Consider the following 20,103-nt stretch of genomic DNA (forward strand, 5'->3'; position numbering starts at 1 on the left):
GGAGATTACATAGGATGTCACAAGAACATAAACCTTGTCAGGTACTTCTTAATACAGAAACTTCTTCACAAAGTGTTTTGTTTTATTTGATTGCTTTTCTTTGTCTTTTAACTTGCAGTGCAAGAAATCTTCCATTACAATCATACAGTGTGCTTCAGAAGATCTAAGCGTTTTTTTTTTTATTATTATTATTTTTTAATTCTACACTGTAAACATGTCTTTGCTATTGCTACAAAGTATGATGCTATTGACACTTTATCAATTCTATCAAAACAGTAGATTTATACTGTACCTATTCATACTTTTGTCAAAACCTGGTAATATTTTATAATCTCTTAAAACTGTATATTAAAGCAATATGTGCATTTGGCTAATGTCAAGATCTTTTCATGTTTCAATCAAAAGTAAGCAAGATAATTTCAAAGCCATGACTTACAAGTTCACTCATTCAGAGTGGACCTAAAACCTACATTATTTCAAAGGTATTAGAAAATAGTTGTTTCTTACTGATGCTGATGCATAAATGTGATGTTTACTTCTCTGCTAGAAAGTATGATTAACAGAATTTCACCTATATTTAGAGAATGTCTATTATCCTTAATTTGCTATGCCTTCATGCTATGGGAAGACTTGCTGAGTAGTAGGAAATTGCAAATCACTTTCTTCAATCATTTTGTTGTTGTTGTTGTTTATTTGATTCCCGCCCCCCCGTAAGGTACTGGTTGTTAACTTTGAAATACCAGAGGGCTGCAAAATAGTCTCTTGATACTTTATCTAACAACGTTCTTGGTTAATTGTAATGTAATTGTCTAAAACTGTTAAACAAGAAGTGGAATAGATGATGATCTAAGGAACTCTTTCTGATTCTAAGCTCTGTCAGTTTCATAGCTGAAGTATTCAGCGTGGTTTAGATTAATCAGGAATAAAGGGAAACATAAAAAGAAAAAAGTAATGAGCTTGTTTCCATAGAAACACACTATCTGCCAAAATTAAGTGCTGACTTCGTATTCTGAAAGATGGTTGTGCAGAAAACATGTGCTCAGTGATCTGCAGATAATGTGTCAAATATCTTCATACTATGTATCTTCTCATTGCATAGTGCCTCCTTAACAAATCTTGGTGCTAGTACCTCCTAGCCAACCCTTCCAGTAAGACTAAACTGTAGTCTTTGCTTGGCTCCAACCCATATTATGCTTTTGGACTGGAGAAAGAAAAAATTAGTTTATCCGTGCATATTACACTGTACATGTATTTCAAGTTGCAACAGTTGACAAGCTGGTGATATAATACTTCTCTCAGTATTCTCTGTGAAATCTTTGCTCTGTTAAAACCTATGGGTATTTTATTTTGGTTACAGTAAGAACAACATTTCAAACACTGAATGCGATCATGCACAACAGCAATGCTGTTTGTATGGTGATATAAATTCTGAAGCAAAGCAGGTTCATTACAAAATGCTAAAGAAGATCTCACAGAAAGAAAAAAATCACCTGTGATTTTTACTAAGTTCCTAAACTTTACAGTGGTGTTTCTTTCTTAGTCTTTGTTTCCAATAATACCTGAAAGGCCAAAATTGCCAGCTAAATGAAAGAGAATGAGACTATGCAATTCAGTTACTGACTAGCGGATAATAACCACCTGCAGCAGTAGAAAAGAAGATCTTATGGGTTGAGTTTTAATAATACTAAGAAATTTAATTTTAATAATTTTAGAGGCTCTCTCAAAATTGCTTCTCTTTGTGGAGTTTAATGCTTTACTACTGTGAGCTTTTCCATATAAATCATTCTTCCTGCCAAAGTATAGAAATATTTTTGGGAGAAATCAATACTCCGGATTGTTTCTTGATATCTAGCCCTAACTTTCTTCCACAACTATCGGCTTGTACTTGCTTTCATAAATCCTTGCTTCAGAAAGCAGTTTTGCTGTATTTAATACATCTTCCTATTAGGGTCTGGAATTTGGTTTTGTAAATACTACTCTATTTGAGGGAAGCAATGTCAAATTATTTATATAAAAATGCATAAAGATTATTATGAGAGCTATCAGTGGTCTGTCTTTTACAAAACACTGCCATTCAGTTTTCTCAGAGTTCTTTAAAATCCATGCTTTTTATATAATTGCAACTTATTAATATTAAAGAGCTATTCCATGATTATGAAATCCATTTGTGACAGAATATTTTTTCACTTTGGGGGCAAAATAGGTCATTTCACCATCTAGAAAATTACAGTGCATTGTTCTGTCCTATATTCTTAATCTCTAGTTATATAAACAATTTTATTTATTCCCCAATTCATTTTGCATCTGGATCTCTGATTAAGATTGATTCTGAGCCTCTTCCCCCATTGTCTCTTCATCTTTGCAACTGATGATTCCCAGTCTTCTCTCAGAATTTTGATGTTTCTCCCTTTGGCACTTTATTATTATTATCTTTTCTTTATTTCATTTTTATTTTTTATGTTTTTAAACAAAACAGAACAAAACAAAGCGTTTATAGTATTTGTTTTTGTCATGAATGATCATATTCTGGTCATTCTTACATATATATGTAAGAATATAGATATATACGTATACGTATATATCTATATTCTTACATATATACATGTATATGTATATGCATATATAATATATAAGAATGGGAGAAAAAGGTGATAAAATCCATTTGAATTCATATTCAATAAAGTCCCAAACAAGAGTATAAGAAATACATTCCTAGTTCGAAATTACAGAGGGAAAGACTTGGTGAAATGGGTCAGACGTAGAACAGTTCAATTTACTACTAACAGCTAAAATATACAGTTTGGTATGTAGCTCAGCTAAGGTTCCTAAAATCTATGCAAAGCAGATTTTTATAGTTTCGTCTGGTTTTAATTAATGAAATACATTTGATCAACTGTTTGACTTTTATTTTTAAAGATGAAGGAGCTTTGTCTTGTATCTCTGAAAGGGAAAATGCTGCCTGATACAGTTGTAGAAGTTGTGAATTCATAAATGTTGTATAAATGCCTTTTATCTATACATATATATACTTTTTGAAATTCATGTCTAGGATTGAGACTCATTGTAAAGCTAGCATACATCAGCATCATGACCTTCAGCGTTGTACAAAGGACAGAGCATCTTAGAAGTAATAAGAAACGCTTCATTATTTATCAAACTTGATTATATTTGTACTACATGAAAGAGGACTGTTATTCAGAATTTTTCTGGTATTTCTGGTAAATGTAAGAAGAAATAGGATTTTTTTTGTTGTTCTGCATCTACAGTAACTTCCCTGTTCATATCTGTGACCCTAATCTTTTTGATACCTAAAGGAAAAATAAGAGCATTCTACAGAAGACGAATGTGTGTTCGGAGTTAACTGATGTAACAACTACCTTCCATGTATTTGGCACTGAGATGGATTCATTTCATTGTTGAAACACAGGAAACATTTTTACTTACTGTGTGGCTTGAAGTCTGCATTCGTGTAATTACTTATGCCAAGTAGTATTCCTTTTATATAAACAGTTAATCTGAAATACTGTAGTTTTGCACCAGCATGACATAAAACAGAATATAGCCAGTGGTTATTTGACAGTTTCTTGTATTTTCTTTTTTTTTTCTCTCTCTTTTTTTTTTTTTTTTTTTCTTTTTTTCCTAGTATTTTCAAATTGTAACTCTGCAAAGTAATTTGGGAAATAATTTGTCCTACAATATGTCAGTTTGTTTGATGATTTCTTGTTAAGTTAACATGGACTGGAAAACAGAAAACTTGGACTCTGTTACTGAGAGAGATGGAGTTTTGTTCCAGTTTCTGTGGATTTGGCCATTTCATTAAATCTGGTAGCTCTTCAGTTTTCCCAGGTTCACTTTGAGCTTGCCTTAAGCAGTCTTCTCTGACTGTCCTCGTATTTTCCCCAGCTTCTGCACTTCTCATAGATACTAAATCGGAAAATATTAAAGCAAAAGAACAATTGTACATGTATGCATGTATTTGTAATTCCATTTTTTTTCTGAAGAATTACCCTTGTAATGTAATATTTTAATTTCTGCACCTCTGAACTTTTCATGATACTGTAGTAGTACATGGAACAAACATAGAAGCACGTTCTAACATTCGTATACTTGCTGCCTTGCACACATGCAGCCAGTAAATTAAGGAGACCATCATTTCCAGCTGTAACATACTTACCTAAGTTACTGCTACTTTACCTACACTTTCCTGTTTTATTTACCTTTTCGCCATTCTCTGAATTTTGTTTGAACTGCATTCTTTTTGTTGTTTTTCAATCAGAATGTGTAGCCATTTCTGTGGATAACACTAAGATTTAGAATTTTTAATGCTCATGTGTGTTTCCTACTCAGTCTTTCCTTCTTATTTTGATTAAGCTGACTGGTGAATACGTGTGAAAAAGCGTTCAAATCGAGCCATATATTTGCGTGAGCTCAGTGCCTAGACATTAAATATAATAGATTGTGGTTCTGTTTCATTTCTGGAACTCCCAATTAACTGTGTACTTATTATGTATTTACAAAAATATCCCTAAGATCCATCAAGAAACAGTTACTTTATTTATCTGAATATGGTTTTGTGTATGTGAATACAAACACACGATGTGATTGATACCAGCATTATCAGATAAGCCTCTGGAACATTTATTGGGTGAAATCATCTTTACCTCATACTAGTCTTTCAGGCATAATGCTGCTACAGCAGACTGAGCTAGGTTCTGGCCCCTTTTGTGAATGAAGGCAAAAAATATAACTAAGTTCCAGATGACAGATGCTGCTTTTATCATAGAATCGTGTAATCATGGAATCATTGAGGTTCGAAAAGAACTCCAAGATCATTGAGTCCAAACTTTAACCTAACACTGTCAAGTCCACTATTAAGGCATGTCACTGAGCTCTACATCTATATGTTTGTGCAAAGCCATTCAGTCCTGTTGGCTTTCAGGGGTTGGACACAAAGGCAGAATTTGAAGAGCTTTTTTCTGTTCAAAGTGATGCTTGAACTAGAACCCTGAATGGCTGATGAACTTGGCAGGGCTAGCACTTGAAGAAATCATTATATCACTCACAAACTGACTGCCAGAAGCCATTGAAATATAAGTTCTGACTGCTACAATGAAATTTCTGCAGATTTCCTTCAGAATATAGAAATTGATAATCAACAAAACAAAATTTCTGGTAGCCTGGAAAGAAGAATTTGATGTGAGTTAATGTGAAATATATTGATTTATTAATTATACAGTAAGAAATAAATCAAAATTATTCTTACTCTTGTTCCCAGAGCAGGCAGGCAAAATCAGTGACTAAAAAAATTAGAACAAATGGAAGGAATCTCTGCTTCCACAGCATGTGTTTAACTTACTGAATTCACTGTTTCTGTATCAAGTAAAATCCTATGGCTATACTCTATAATAGCTGAGACAATTTTATGATCTTCAATAACAATTGCTAACATTGTTTTGTAGTCTGTGGTGAGAATTATCAGAAATTAAGTCCCGTATGTGATACAACACAGTTTTTGTTTTGTTGTTGTTGTTTTAATAGTATGGTGGGCTAATTTCCCAGAACTAGTTTATGGCTCTGCTTAGGGCTCTTTGTGTGTTTCATAGAAGCCCTGTACTTACAAAAGCCTTGAAGCAGAGCCATTAAGAAATATGAATCACAGGAACACGGAATAGATACTGTATTTTGATGTACTCTCCATATTGGGAAAATGAATAAATGTGGAATGTCTTGGCACTGGTAAGGCTTTTGACATAATGTTTTTATAAATTAAGTGGAGGAATATGGCCTACTCTATTACCTTTATATGAAATACACGATCAATAAAAAACAGACTGGAAAAAATGAAAACAGACATAGGAACATCCTTCATCAGTGGAAATATGCAATGGCATGAGCTAAAACATTTCTAACTTTGAGGAGAAGTAACCACTGTAACAGCTTATCTGAAGATGTTGCGGAAACCTTTGTATGAATATGTTGGATTACCCGTCTCCCAAAGCCTGTGTAGGTATAGATTCAGTCCAACTTCAAAATAGGGGGCTGGGTTAAATGATATCTGGAAGTCATATCTAGCCCTGCATTTTTGTTGGAATACTCTATTTCTAAGTCTTGCTGTTACTTTGTGCAGAATTATATATAGGTTTTCAAATTTACTTACTGTAGGAAGAGCAGGTTAATTTTCAGATTAGCGTATGGAATTTGGAATTCAAAATTAAGCTTCTATATAGTTATCTATATATCAGTTTTCTTAGCTTAGCATCAAAACAGGTTGTCCTTACATTTACATAAAAAGAAACAAATATAAATTATATCTAATCACTAGCGTACTACAATATTAGCATACAGTTCATAAATGTTTATTCTTTTGTGACACATGGTATGAGGTATAAAATGTGAACAGTGAAGCACAAATAAGTTTTCAGTCCTGGAGATACATGCAGATGTCAGTGGAACTGTGGTAGTATGGTTAAAATTTTTTTTTTTTTTTTTTTTTTTTTTTTGCTTCTACAGAAATGTATTTTCTGCAGACAGAGAGTTAAGAAAACCTCTGGTGCCTGCATTCAGTGTTCTTATGGACGCTGTCCAGCCTCCTTCCATGTAACCTGTGCCCATGCTGCAGGAGTGCTGATGGAACCTGATGACTGGCCGTATGTTGTCTACATTACATGTTGCAGGCACAAGATCAACCAAAATGTGGTAAGGAATTTGTTTAATGATTCGTAAGCAAACAGAATTACAGAATTAAAACATGTTTCTGGAGGAAATGGAAGAAAGAGTCCACACCATGAATAATATCTCTATCATATTTCCGTACATAACAAACTACATGTATTACATCTCGAAGTTTTTTTTTCTTATGCTATTACCTGGGAGAAATATTATTTGATATGCCTAACGTATTTTTGCATTAGAGTAATTGTTGAGTGTTTTGTTTTGACAGCAGAACAAGTCTCTGAGTTCGCTGTTTTGTTAACTTCAAATGTATAACAAATACCCAGATCACAGTATCTTTCAAATACTCCCAGATACTAGGAGATAAAGGACATGGTGTATATGTAAGTTCTTTGTACCACAGCCAAACAATGTCTTACAAATAACCAATTACAATCATTCTGTCATCTGGCAAAGCAACACTGTTATGTCAGGAATAATCATATTATTACTGTTTCTTTTTATTTGTAGCCTATGCTGAGGAAACCTTTAATTTTAGATGAGACACATGAAGAATTTGTTTTAACTGTCTTGTAGGTTTTAATATCTTTTATCCCAACAAACTGTTACTGTCTCAGTTAAGGGAGAACTCTTGCAATTTATCTTGGGCTTTTAAAAGTATATTTCGCTTCCTAGCAAACTAGAAGAAATTCATGCGGTCTTATTAAGGAAATAACTTGATAAGTTAGTCAAGTCGGGAATTCTCAAGTTGCAAACTGTTTATTTGAACATGTATTTTATCTCCCTTTCCATGAAAAGTGAAAGAAACACAGGTAATATCTATATAATGTATGTCTTTCTTTCAAGAGTCTGTCTGAATTTCAGTCTGCTGGTGGTTCATAAAAAGGCAAACAAATTTTGTGTCCCCATTTAAAACTCCTCCAGAAATGTTATGCATTTTAAAGATTTTTGCTTTCCAAAAAAAGTGAACATGTGACACCAGTACACTTTGCATGGTTGTTATTCATATATTGTTGTTCATGTATTTTCTATGAAAATGAGTTTGGTTCATGTCTGTTGATGATACAGCTTCAGAAATAACAAGTAAGTTTGCTAGCAGAAAAGTTGTTTTCTGCAGAATGGTTTTAAATATTCCTGCTGCACTCTGTATTATTTTGTTTGTGTGAATTGTAGTGTAGTATGCAAGTAAGGCTCTGTGATTAGCTACCTACGGATAGTAGGTCATGTGTTTTTTTTCGATTTTTCCTCTTTGACTGTGTTCATTTCTGGGCATGAAATACAAAACTCACATCTTTTTATCATCAAATTGCCAGAACTACAATTGAGAATGGGTGCACCAGATGGATTTGTTTTGATTAAAACTCCCTTATTCTCAAGAAAATGAGAAAAAGAAGTTATATGCAACAATACTAATGGGAAAAAAAAAACACCTAAGAATCCGTAATGATTAGCAAAAACAATACTTAGGGTCAGAGAAAGTCAGCTGGAAGCAAACATACCCGTGGGTGATATTTTATTTCAAAAGTGTGATCAGAAGTATCAACTAGGCAGGCCCAGTTACTTGCATTTAGAAAGTCTTTAGAAAGGGCAATTGGGGTAGGAATTACAAAAAATCCGCTGTTACATGTTTTTGAGCTGTTTTAAATCATTTTGTACTATTATTGGCCAGTTTGTACCTTTGTGGTATACAGTGTATGAAGGGATGCTGTCAAGTGGAAACTGGAGATCCTTTTTCCATTGAACTATGAGAATGCAGTGGTCGTTCCTTGATATTGTCTGCTAACTACTGCCAGCCTCTTAATATTTTCAAAAGTCTAAAAACATGACATACGAAGGAAATATTACTCAAAAATCATGAATTAGCTTTTTTTTTTTTTGAAATGTCATGCACCGTTTCAATGCCCAAATTGCAGTTCAGAGGAACAAGCTTAAAATGATGAAATTATTTATCTTTGTCAAACAAATCTTTATTATATTTAGAAAGAAATTGTAAAGATCTTCCATTAAATACTGTAGTCAGATGACATTTCTAGATAGATATGCATTAGGTGCCTATTTCAGGATAGCTATTTATTATGATTTTATATACATATAGTTTATGTGTATTATTTAACAAGATTTTTGTGTCCTGACATACAGAACATGCAGGGAAAAGTCATTTTCACATGCAGAAGGAGAGGTTAACCTTTTTTCCATTGTATCTGGTTGTTTTCTGTATTTCTGCTGCTATCTTAGTTCATCCTTAGCATAGGTACTGCTAAAAAAAATCATGCTTTTTAAACTACAGCTTTCTCAATAATCTGGTAACTACCACAGCTGTTTCTTTAATCTGATAGACTCCGTTACGTAAAAGCTGTCCATTCTGATCAAAACTGACATTCTTAACATCATTAAATTCTTAGGATTTTCTAACAGGAAATGTCCTCTGGGACATGCAATCAATTGTAGGGTGTGCTTGTCAATATTTTTTCTGGAAAATAAATCAAGAATCCTATCAAGACAACATACTAAAAATAATCTTCTCCTTGAACTAGGATGCATTTCTGTTTCATCCTTTATTTTTGTAATGAACTACGACATTTCTTCTCTGAAAATTTTATCATTAAATGACTGTATTGTCTATTAAAATATTATGTTATGCTTATTCACCTTCTCAGAAAAGTTCAATTTTCAGACTTCAGAAACATTTAAACCTTGTAATAGGGGTATTTCTTCTTGGAATTCTGTGGTGTAATCTCAAACTTCCGCTTTCTGTTATCTCATGGAAGTAATTCAGTTAATACTCTCCAGTTCTGTTTGGTTTTGTTGTTGTTTTGTTTTGTTTTTCAAATAAGTGAATAGACTAAAGTAAAAAATTATCTGGTAAAGTCTTCTTAGAATAAGAAGCTCTTGATTTTATTTTTCCTGGTGAAGAAGGTTGCCTTTGAAGTGGGAAGTTCATGGGTATACATTAGGTGGGTGTTGATGTGGAACAGCTGTCAGCATCATGTGAGCTTCTGAGCATTTGCTGACTTAGAAAGTTCTATTCTTTTTTTTTTTTTTTTTTCATAGAAACTGTTAAGCAGTTATTGATGTAGAATTTTTGCATAGTTTAACAACCCTGGTACAATTCTGATTGACATAACTAGTTGTATAGAATGCAAAGTGAAAAAAAAATATTGCTACTAATATAGTAGATAAGTAAGTGATGAAGAATGAATGAATGCTGTCTGAAGTCTTAAAGCAAATGTTTAGCACAGCCTTAGCTAAGAACGTACTCAGATACACTGCTGTAGACAGCTCTGACAAGAACCGGATATGCATTAAATTATGTCATCCCAGACAGCAAAATACAAATTATGAAAAAACATATCAAAATCCAGTACTTGAAAACCCCACCTTTTAAAACATTACAAAACCATCATCTAAGTTCACCACGTGCTCTCCTCAAACACTACAAAAAAAAATTACTTATATTGTTAATTGCTTAGGTGTTCTTGCTCCACTGTCAAATGGTTTGAAGGCATCAAATGCAAAAATATTTTTGAGTGCTGTGATTTCTTATTCTTGAGATGCTGTTTGTTTTCTCATAAAATGCAAAAACTTTGAGTGTAAAACAAATTTGTGTGATTATGACTGTGAGGAACAGTTTTGTGTTTGAAGATTTTCTACTGAGCAGTGAATTGTTATCAATTCTGCTTTAACATAGATACAATTCTGATGAGTCAACTGGTATTTTAAAAATTTTCTTTCCGTTTTTTCATTTTTTCAAGAGAACTAAAGCATGTGAGAAGGCCATTACAGTTGGGCAGACAGTCATAACGAAACACAGAAATACACGATACTATAGCTGCAGAGTCATAGGAGTGACATCTCAGCTTTTCTATGAAGTTATGTTTGATGACGGCTCTTTCAGTCGAGATACTTTTCCTGAAGACATCGTGGTAAGTACTTTCTCAGATACCTGTTCCCTTTTTTATCTTTTTGTTTTGAGGGGGTTGGGGAGGGGTGTTAGGTAGTTTCACTTTTTATTTCTGTTTCTGAAAATTAGGGAGTTGGAACATCTTGAACTATGACCTTGAAGAGGTAATGTCTTAATATTTGGTTAATGTTTGTTACTTTTGCTGCTGAGATCGATTATTTTCTAATGGGCTTTGAAACAGTGGTTGTTCTAATTAGTCTTTGCCATTTGACCAAATGTGTCAGAAGTAATCTTACAAAGCCTTTTAATTAAATAAGAAATATGTATTTAATAAAGGATATGAGAGAGGGAGTTCCATGTATCCTTATCTGTCTCTCAGAGATAACTTGTAAAAATTCCTTATTGAATAGAAAAATCCTAATATAATGGGAAGAATAGCTCTCATGAATATGTTATAAAAACTTGTTTACACCTTCTGGTGTTTAGTTTGTGAGATTACATTATTAATGATAAAAATCATTGGGGAGGAGAATGTGTAATTTATTGCATTCCCAAAAAGCAATCAAGATTTTGATTTCCCTTATGCACTTACAGAAACTACCATGTTTTTCAGAACTGTTACGGACCACACTGTGCACTTAGTATATATGAACAGAATTTGCAGACAATTGAGGAAGCGTTCTGTTTCCCTCCATATTTAGAATGAAGAGATCAGACCGTAACCTTTGTTCTGTTCATCAGATGTTGCATGATGTTTGTGTCACAACATGACTAATCTTTTTTAACCTTCATGCTCCTCTGAGGGTACTTTGTGCTGAGCTGATTTTTTGGTGTACCTCCTGCTAATTATCTCTAGAAGTTAGAGCCTCCAGGGAGCACTGGCATGCAGAAGTGCTGTGTGTTTCAGGACCAGTTTTCACTTAGCCCCATGGCCTGCGCTGTATGCAGAAGGGGAGAGTCTGGCATACACATAAGAATATATACTTTATTAATATATGCTCCAGGGGCACAACCCCTAAGAGCATTCTCTATTCTTTTTCTGTAAAAATGTCTTCGAGCTGTTCTGTTTTCTGAAACCCTAATGTTTTCCTGGAAGTAGCTTTAGCAGACAGATATCATCAGTGAAAAGTATACTATTGTTCTTAGAAGCTTCCTAGTTGTTGAAAAGTCTGATGCCTTTTGAAAATACAGCATTTGAAAGGGTACATTTCAGAGCGGTATATGGGGATTGAGCTGTTTACCTCCCACTGGTGTTAATAGAAAACAGTCGGCAAATCCCTGTTACATGTCTTTGAAAATCTATCCTTTAATTTGAAACAGTCTGAAAGGCTCTATTAATGATCAAAGGCATTTTGATTTAGGATGAGTAAGATTTAAGCAAATGTGGCTATATTGTTATTAGAAACCCTTCTTTTGTGTATGCCTGCATCAAGGTTCTGGTATGGCAGGGATGAGAAACTGCTTGCCACCCTAGTGGGGTAGTCTGATCCAGAGCTAAGACTAAATGTAATCAGGTCTGGATATGCCTCAGTGCTTCTCAGATAGTGGATGAACAACATATAATTGTTTGATGGATACAGCAAACGAATTTCACATTCCTTAGAGAAATCTTCTTGTGTTTTCATTAGATAATATACCTGCAGCAGTTACTGGAAAGGAAAAAAAAAAATGTTTTTTCTTCTGCCTGGACTAAAACTTGCTAATCCATGCAATGTGCGTATCTGGTGTTAGTGCTGCTGGGAGGACTTATTCATCAAATCTGGTGTGAAAGCAATGTTGCTGCCTATTGAAGAACTTATTTTTCTAATCTGTTTTCACTTTTCAACTAGCTCACAAAGATAGCAGCAGCTTTCTGCTTTTCCACTATACGCTGAATCCACTACATAATTTCAGCTCAGCTCACAATAGGCCACAGTTCCAACGTTCAGACACAGTGATTTATTTTTAAGGAGGAAAACAGGGAGCAGGGAAATTTCAGTCTCGAAGCTTCTTTAAACTGTTTGAATGTAAGTATTCAGTAACTACCTAAACAGGGTATGCATTGTTCTCTTCTCATATGTACTTTTCATGGTTTATGTTCACATTTGCTAAATAGATCAGGATTTGTTAGCTGTAGGTGTTAGATATATAGGTGCAGCTATATAGGTTCTTTCTATTTCAAGTTATTGCTTGGGTACTTTACTTGATTTCTACCTTGTCAGAATTTCTCAGAGTAATCACTCTTCAATTACAGTGTTTAAACCCATTAGATAGCTTTTTGATGTGCTAAGCAGTCAGCTTTCCCTCTACCCAGTGGGTGGGAGAGGGTGCAAAGAAGTGTATGGGTACATTTTTTTCTGAACAAAACAGCAGGACAACTTCCTCTGCAAGTTACAGAAAGACTGCAATGAGGGGGATAGTATGTGATATTTTAAAGGAGGTGAGATGACAGCTTTAGTGGTTACCTTAACCATGCAAACACACAAGTGGGGAGTGCATATGCTGCAGCCCTGAGTAACTTCCACCAAACAACTAGCACGCCACTTGCTCCTTCTTGAAGGATTAATGCACTATAGCTTGTCACACAGCCCCTAGCTCAATACGAGGAGGAGTTCTGTCTCACTCAACAGGACAGATGTCAGTTAGAATCTTGCAATCTGTAAGATTCTGCGTCAGGAAATGTCTCAAGTCTTTGGCCTGCTCAGTTAGGGAGAGCTTCTCACAGTTGTGTTTTTTTTTAATACCTGATGGACATGTCTTCAGTGGTACAGCTGGGCAGTTTGCTCGAAATGAATATCCTCAGTCAGATTTATTTAGCTGGGAGTTTTTTTTGTTTCTCTGTATATTGTGGCTGCCAACAATGCCTACCAGCAAATATAATTAAATGTACATGTATATACATACATGTATATATGTAACTTGGAATTAGAGCTAAGGATGCAGTTCTTCCCACATTACGTTACTCACATCTCAGCTAAAGAGGGAGGCCTTGCAGCATACCTGGTTGGAAAAAGAAAGGTCTCAACAATTTGTATTTATGTCAAGGAAGAAAAAAGATTGCAGAGTCAACATGCTTTGCTAAATGTGAGTGTGTGGGGAGGTCTGACTAAAGGAGAGGTGGCACACCTCTCCTGAAATGATAGATGTTGTTTCAGGCCACTTGCCCTTCCCTGGTTCAACCATAGCCAGTTTACACAAAATTGTTTGCTGTCATGGTTTCACCTTGTGGCTGTCAAGCAAAGTAGGTAAACAAAAATGAGGGCATTTACTCACGCTGCTATGACATACCCTACGTTGTGTTTTAGCTTGCCATCAGGGGTATAAATTTAGGGATTCTTCTTTCAGATGTTGAAGCTCACCTGTGGATTGTTATGCCCACAACCTGAAGTGGACTTTACTGATTAAAAGCAATATATTGAATACCATCGTAAATGCTATTGTAGTTACAGAATGCGGCTGTAAACATCCCTTACAAGCAAGAGCATCATAAGAGATGAAGAAGTAAGATGACTATTAAAAGGCATTTGGGCATTTGGCATTAAAGGGCATACTATAAAATTAGTAGAAATGTAGTTTAAGACACCGCTTAAACTGGAGTGGGAACAAGCAGCAGGAACAAGAAATTTTTGCATGTATCAAACTGATCCGTCCAACACCTTGCTATTTTGTCTGTCACTGTTTCTTAACATACCCACAGTGACACCTGGAATCCTTAACAGTATTATGCTGATACTAATGTAAGTACCTTTTTTTGGGAGTGGAACCAAGAGAGCCTTCAGCATGAAGAGGACAGTGGAGATTAAGCTCCTTCTGTGTCTATCAATACTTTAAATTCACCACTGTCAGACAAGGGAGGAACAGGGCTATTTAGAAATCTGACAGCTAAAGTACATCATTGAAATTATCAAGAAAGCTACAACTTCTTACAATGTGCACCTAAATTTCACACAGCCAAAAATTATTATTTTCTGCTCTCTTTATAATAAAATGGAGCACATTTTAGTTACTAGTATTTGAAGAAAAACCTTCCAGTATAATAGCAATATAATTTGAGAAGCTGTTTAAAAAATAAACCTTTTCTCAATCAGAGACTTTCTTTGCAGTCCTCTAGCTCAGTCCCTGCCAACAAATGCTCACTTTACACCCTTGCAAAGTTATGAAATGAAAACTTTAACAACTCATGACCCACACTCCAATGTATACATATACTGTGTGCATAGGCTTGCCAATGATCTTTCCTTTCTTGCTGATTAGGAACTCACTGAGATTCTGAATGATCCTTGCTAGCCTAGATGTCTGCCAGGGGTTTGAAGCTGCGTAGTTTGAAGCTGGAAGTTGCCCAAGACAAGGTGAACTAATTGCATTGTATAGGTGTAAGAGTAAGGCTGAATACAGATTGTCCCAAGGATATTATTGTAAGACTGTTGAGAGACAGAAAAAATTTACTTCATCACCCTTTGACATATAGAACCAATGGGATTTATCTGGGCAGTTCTTCAAAAATTATTTCCTCCACGGGCGGACTGAAGGGAACATCAATTTAAAACTGCAATGTACCACTATGTAGGTGGGACTTTTTGCAACTGCAGGGAAGAAAAGGTAGTGCTTTGGGGGCCCTTGAGTGTCAGTGCTTGGGATATAGCTTCAAGAACAAAATCTTACTTCTTTACAAGAATTTCTCCCTAGTAACTTTATCTGTATGTGACTAGTGCCTTTCACTGGCAATAAGGGCTGGAATAGTTCAGAACAGTTTTTTTTTTGTTTGTTTGTTTTTTTTCATTCATTTCTAAAGTTGTTGGAAAATGAGGCTTTTGAAAGGAAATAACAATGAGGAAGATACTTATGATCAGATGTCCAGAGTCAGAGCTAAATGTTATGTCTATAGGAGTGTGGACTGATTGACTGGACACTTAATCAGCTTCTCAATTTCTGTATGTGTTAATACGTGTGGCTACTGCTTTTGAAAAAACATACTGCTTGAACAATGGACCTTTGGAAATAGTAGGCTATCACATAAGTCTCAACAATACTTCAATATCCAACTAGATATGAAAATTGAGGACTTGTTTCTGGCCCTGGTCATCTTGTAAGGATGCAGTTCTTTGACAATCTGTCCTGCAAATCAGAGTTGTGTAATTTGCCTATCAGCCTTGTCTGGCATTATAAATGACTAAACTCCTGACTGGTTTCAAGCAGTTTCTTTTCTGCATGCCTTCTTCTCGTTACCTCTTCTGACAACTGTTTTCTGCTTGTCTACCTGTTCAAATCAAAACCTTAAATAGTAGTGCACACTTGCTTCCTTGTATCTGTGAAGGATCCATTAGACATCTGACAGAGAATAATAGATTATTGTTCATTTTATTATACTGACATGTAAATCTGTAGACGATGGCTAAGGAAATGAGGATGTTTGAATTCATGCTCTCTCTGGGCAACCCACAGATACTTTGGGTGCACTTCAGTATCACCAGCACCAGCAATTTCTGAGAATGTGAAACAGAAAACAAAGCAATGAATTTTTGAAGGAAACAAGAGGATAGATTGTATTTGGTATAAATTTAGTCAAAAGGTTCTCAAAACTGGTTGCATGATGTGGGAAAATCGGTCTAATGAATTAGGTGTAGCAACCTTTTTTTTAAAATTTCTGAACTGAGATAATTTTGAGTCTTTGAGCTAAATAATGCAATACTCGTACTGTACTCATACTGGGCTTGTACTTTTTTTTTTTTTTTTTTAGCATTATAAACTCACTTGATATGTAGGGGAGGTTACTACTCAGCAATTTGTCCAGTGTGAACATTAAAAGACACTTCTGAAAAATTCTGGAAAGCAAGTTTGAAAGCTGTGTGAATTGTCTCGGAGGAGGAAATTTGTGTTTCTTTTCCTTGTTAAATAGATTTGTAAAAATATATTCAGGATTTTGCATTGTTGTTTTGTTTAAAATATTTAAAAATATGTGAAAATGTTAAAAATGTATATATGTTTTGAAGAACTGATTTCAATTTCACGTGAGCTGAGAAATTTAATTTAGCATTGTTTTCTGAAATTGTGGAATTCACTCAATTTGCAAGTGCTGATACACAGAATGCTGTGCTTTACACATGCAAATCACTTTTTGTGTCTTCTGAATACTAACACAAATGAATTTTTGTTTTCAAAACTGTGGTCTTATTAAGTTGAAATCAAACTTTTTTAAAACTAAAAGAAATGTATTCAGGGTGGAGGCTTTCATTCCATCTTGTAACACTTGAAGCTGCAAAGCATTAAAATATGCAATAGCCTTACTTGTTGTACAGTACTATACCGGTATTCATTTAACTGAGGTCCTTTCACTTTACTCCATTGTGGAGAACAGAAGTGATTTTTCTTTGTTTTTTGCTTTTTCTTGTTTCCTGTTATACTAGAAAGAGTAGAAACATAGTAGATAAGCATAAAAATAAATATAGGATAGATTAAGAGCAAATTAAACCCTCAAATGTAAGTATTATCTTTACACAATTTCCTGTGTATAATGTCCTTTCCACCTTATAATGGAATACTTCATGGAACCTAATCAATATAGATTTTACACGAGTTAAAGGTAATGTTTTCATAGTTCAGCGTGAGAAACAAAATGGAAGATAATCCATTACTTTGCAGTTTAAGAAAAAATGGCTGATTTTGCAGTGAAGCAGCTGAGTGACAGAAATGTACTGAAATGCTTGTGTTTGCTAAGTGAGTGTACATTCATGTCCAGCACTGTGATGAACACCCCCATGATGAGCACGTGCAGCACAGTGAAGACTCTGGAGTCAGATTGGAACCACAGATGAAGTAGGAATGCTGGGAGTGGGGGAACAGCATTATTTTGCCTCCCAACTTTTTTCAGTGGTAACCAAGAATTATAGTGTTTTCATACCTGGTAATTTGCCCTATTTGCTGTATATTTCGGTAGTAGATTATTTCCAAACTTACTGTGTGTGTTATACTGGGATGGGGAGAAAAGCTGGAGCAGAATATGAAGTGTTCATTGCAGTCCTCTGACTGCAGTAGATCTGCTAGGAACTCTTCAGATTTTCATACACTGCATCTGACTGTGGGCTCCCTAGGAAGAAAGAGACATGGATCTACTGGAGAGTCCAACAAAAGACCACAAATATGATTAAGGGACTGGAGACTCTCTACTGTAAGGGAAGGTTACAAGAGCTGTGACTGTTGAGTTTGGAGAAAAGAAGGCTTGGGGGGGATCTTGTTCAGGGTGCAAAGAGGTCTGGGCTCTTTTTGGTGGTGCCCAGTGCTAGGACAAGAGGTGGTAGACACAAACTAAAACACAAGAGATGCCTCCTGAACATCAGGAAACATTTATTTTTTTATTTTTATTGTATTTTTTATTTTTACTTTTATTTTTATTTTTACTTCAGGGTTGATTGTGAACTGCCACAGGCTGCCCAGAGAGGTAGTGTAGTCTCCCTCCTTGGAGATCTTCAAAAGCTGCCTGGACATACATGGCCCTGGGCAGCCTGCTCTGAGTGTCCCTGCTTGAGCAGAAGGGTTGGACCAGATGACCTCCAGAGGTCCCTTCCAACCTCAACCATTCAGTGATAATGTGATAAATGTGGACATGAAAGGAGGTGGGTGTGGTAGGATTCAGTCTCATTTAACTGGGCAAGAGTTCTCCACTTTACTGAGGAGGCCTAATACTTCAGTCAACCACAGTGAATCAGATGCTCTGGTGTCCTTGCCCACTTTACCTTCCCACCACTTACAGTAAATTTTGTCTCATAAGAGCATTTCATACCCCACATTAAGGCTTATTAGTGATCTCTGAACCTTTTTGTGATGCTCAGAAGCAGCCTGGACATCCTTAGTAGTGTTCTGCAAAGTGAGTTAGAATTGTGGTCTTATGGGCAGTTCTGCATCTCTCAGTTAGCATTATGCATGTTTTTGTGTTAATACATTGCTGAAAGACCATATAATGGTTGAAATAGTAATTTTCTAAGCTAAATAGAAAGTAAATTTTTTTTTTGATTTATTCAGGAATGCATGATTCAATTTGACTTCTATTTTCCCTTTTCCCCAGTGAAAAAATATATTCACTTTGTAAGGGAAGAACCAGTACATCTTAAGGATAAAATATTGTACATAAGTTCAAAGTATTTTTATACTATGCAGTCTGTGATCCAATGTTAAATTTGTTGAATTACAGTAACTATTCTGTTAATCTGGTGATTTCATTGAATTTATACCAATTCAAAAACAGAATTGTACTCCTGGGAATCAGGCCTGCGCTTTCAAATGCTAATGCACTGTGTAAATCGCTGTTCCTGTTTAGATAAAATTCTGACTGTGGCAAATTAGCTACCACTCTCTTTTCCATTCAAATTCTCGTGGAACATATGAAATCTAATTTTGTGTTTCTAAAAATTTGCGTAAGTCCTGTATACTAACAGTTTCCCAAAGAAAAACACAGTTTAACAGTCTCTTGACATCAGCAGCTGATTTCAAAGAGTTTCTACAATTTTTACTTCACTTCCACTTTAACAGTGTTGATAGATAAACTCGCAGTTTTCAGCTATGGTATGTTATTTGTATGACAAGCTTTTCTAAATCAGAGGTGTTAGTTGTAATCACATTGGTCGTGCTCCTTGTGAAACAATTACTGGTAAGCATGACTGTGAGAGCTTAACCACAAGCACTAAATTTGAAAGTTAATGTCAGCTGAAGTAACATAAGCAGAGGAGACAACTTGCATCAAGCGCTTTTGCAGAATGGCCTTGGGGACATTTCAGCTCCATCATCAGGACTGTTCAGAGGGTACAGGGGAGGCACCTTTCCTGCTCCGTGGAAAGCCCTGTTCTATCTTGGTTTTGCACAGCAGAGCTAACTCTTCATGACAGCTTGTTCACCACATGTTCAGTTCTTCTTCACTCCTTCCTGTTCAAACAATATTCATCTGGGTTCCATTAGTTCAGAGAGCACTGCCTCATTGTAGATATCTTAGTAGCAATGAATTATGTTAGTAAATTCAGTTCAGTTCCTAATTTGAAAGGGCAAAAATTTAGAAATGCAGTTCAACTACGGTCTGTGAATGGATGATTTCTGTGCAGTAGTGCAATATGTAGGCCAAGGTTGTTCATGCTTGTTTCATGTTGTAATCCCGTAATATAAAAGTCCATTTGAAGTATTATCAGTCAAAATCAAATGTAGTAAGTGTGCTTTATATGTGTTGTCAGAAGTAACTGCTTCCATTGAGGTTTCTAAAATTTTTTTGTTTTGCTATGAAATGAATTTCAGTCCCTCCAGAAAAAGAAAACAGAGGTGTTGGTTATTGTGTTTTGGAAAATGTGGATACATTTTAAGGTATTTTTCAGAAACCATGGAATTTTTCATGTAAAAGCTCAACTGAGTTATGAGTATCTTGGCTTGCTCCATGCAAATGGTGGTTAGATAGGCTGATATTAAGGTCTGGGCCATTTCACAGTTAGATTTTAACCGCATGTATGAATTTACAAATACAACATAAGTGATAGTATGAAAAATAAAATGGAAATAGAATAGGAAGACCAGGCTTA

At 35.2% G+C, this 20,103-nt stretch overlaps 1 protein-coding gene across 2 annotated transcripts in view; it reads left to right on the forward strand.

Annotated features, from left to right (window-relative positions):
- KDM4C (lysine demethylase 4C) overlaps positions 1-20,103 on the forward strand; it is a 286,073-nt gene that overhangs the window by 250,546 nt on the left and 15,424 nt on the right. For both annotated transcript variants that reach the window (XM_032206225.1, XM_032206226.1), the window contains 2 exons: positions 6,511-6,696; positions 10,425-10,595. In XM_032206225.1, the coding sequence (XP_032062116.1) occupies positions 6,511-6,696; positions 10,425-10,595 (357 nt within the window). The remainder of the gene's footprint in view (positions 1-6,510; positions 6,697-10,424; positions 10,596-20,103) is intronic.

Source organism: Aythya fuligula, chromosome Z (genome assembly GCF_009819795.1).
Source record: "Aythya fuligula isolate bAytFul2 chromosome Z, bAytFul2.pri, whole genome shotgun sequence".
Taxonomy (NCBI): Eukaryota; Metazoa; Chordata; class Aves; order Anseriformes; family Anatidae; genus Aythya; species Aythya fuligula.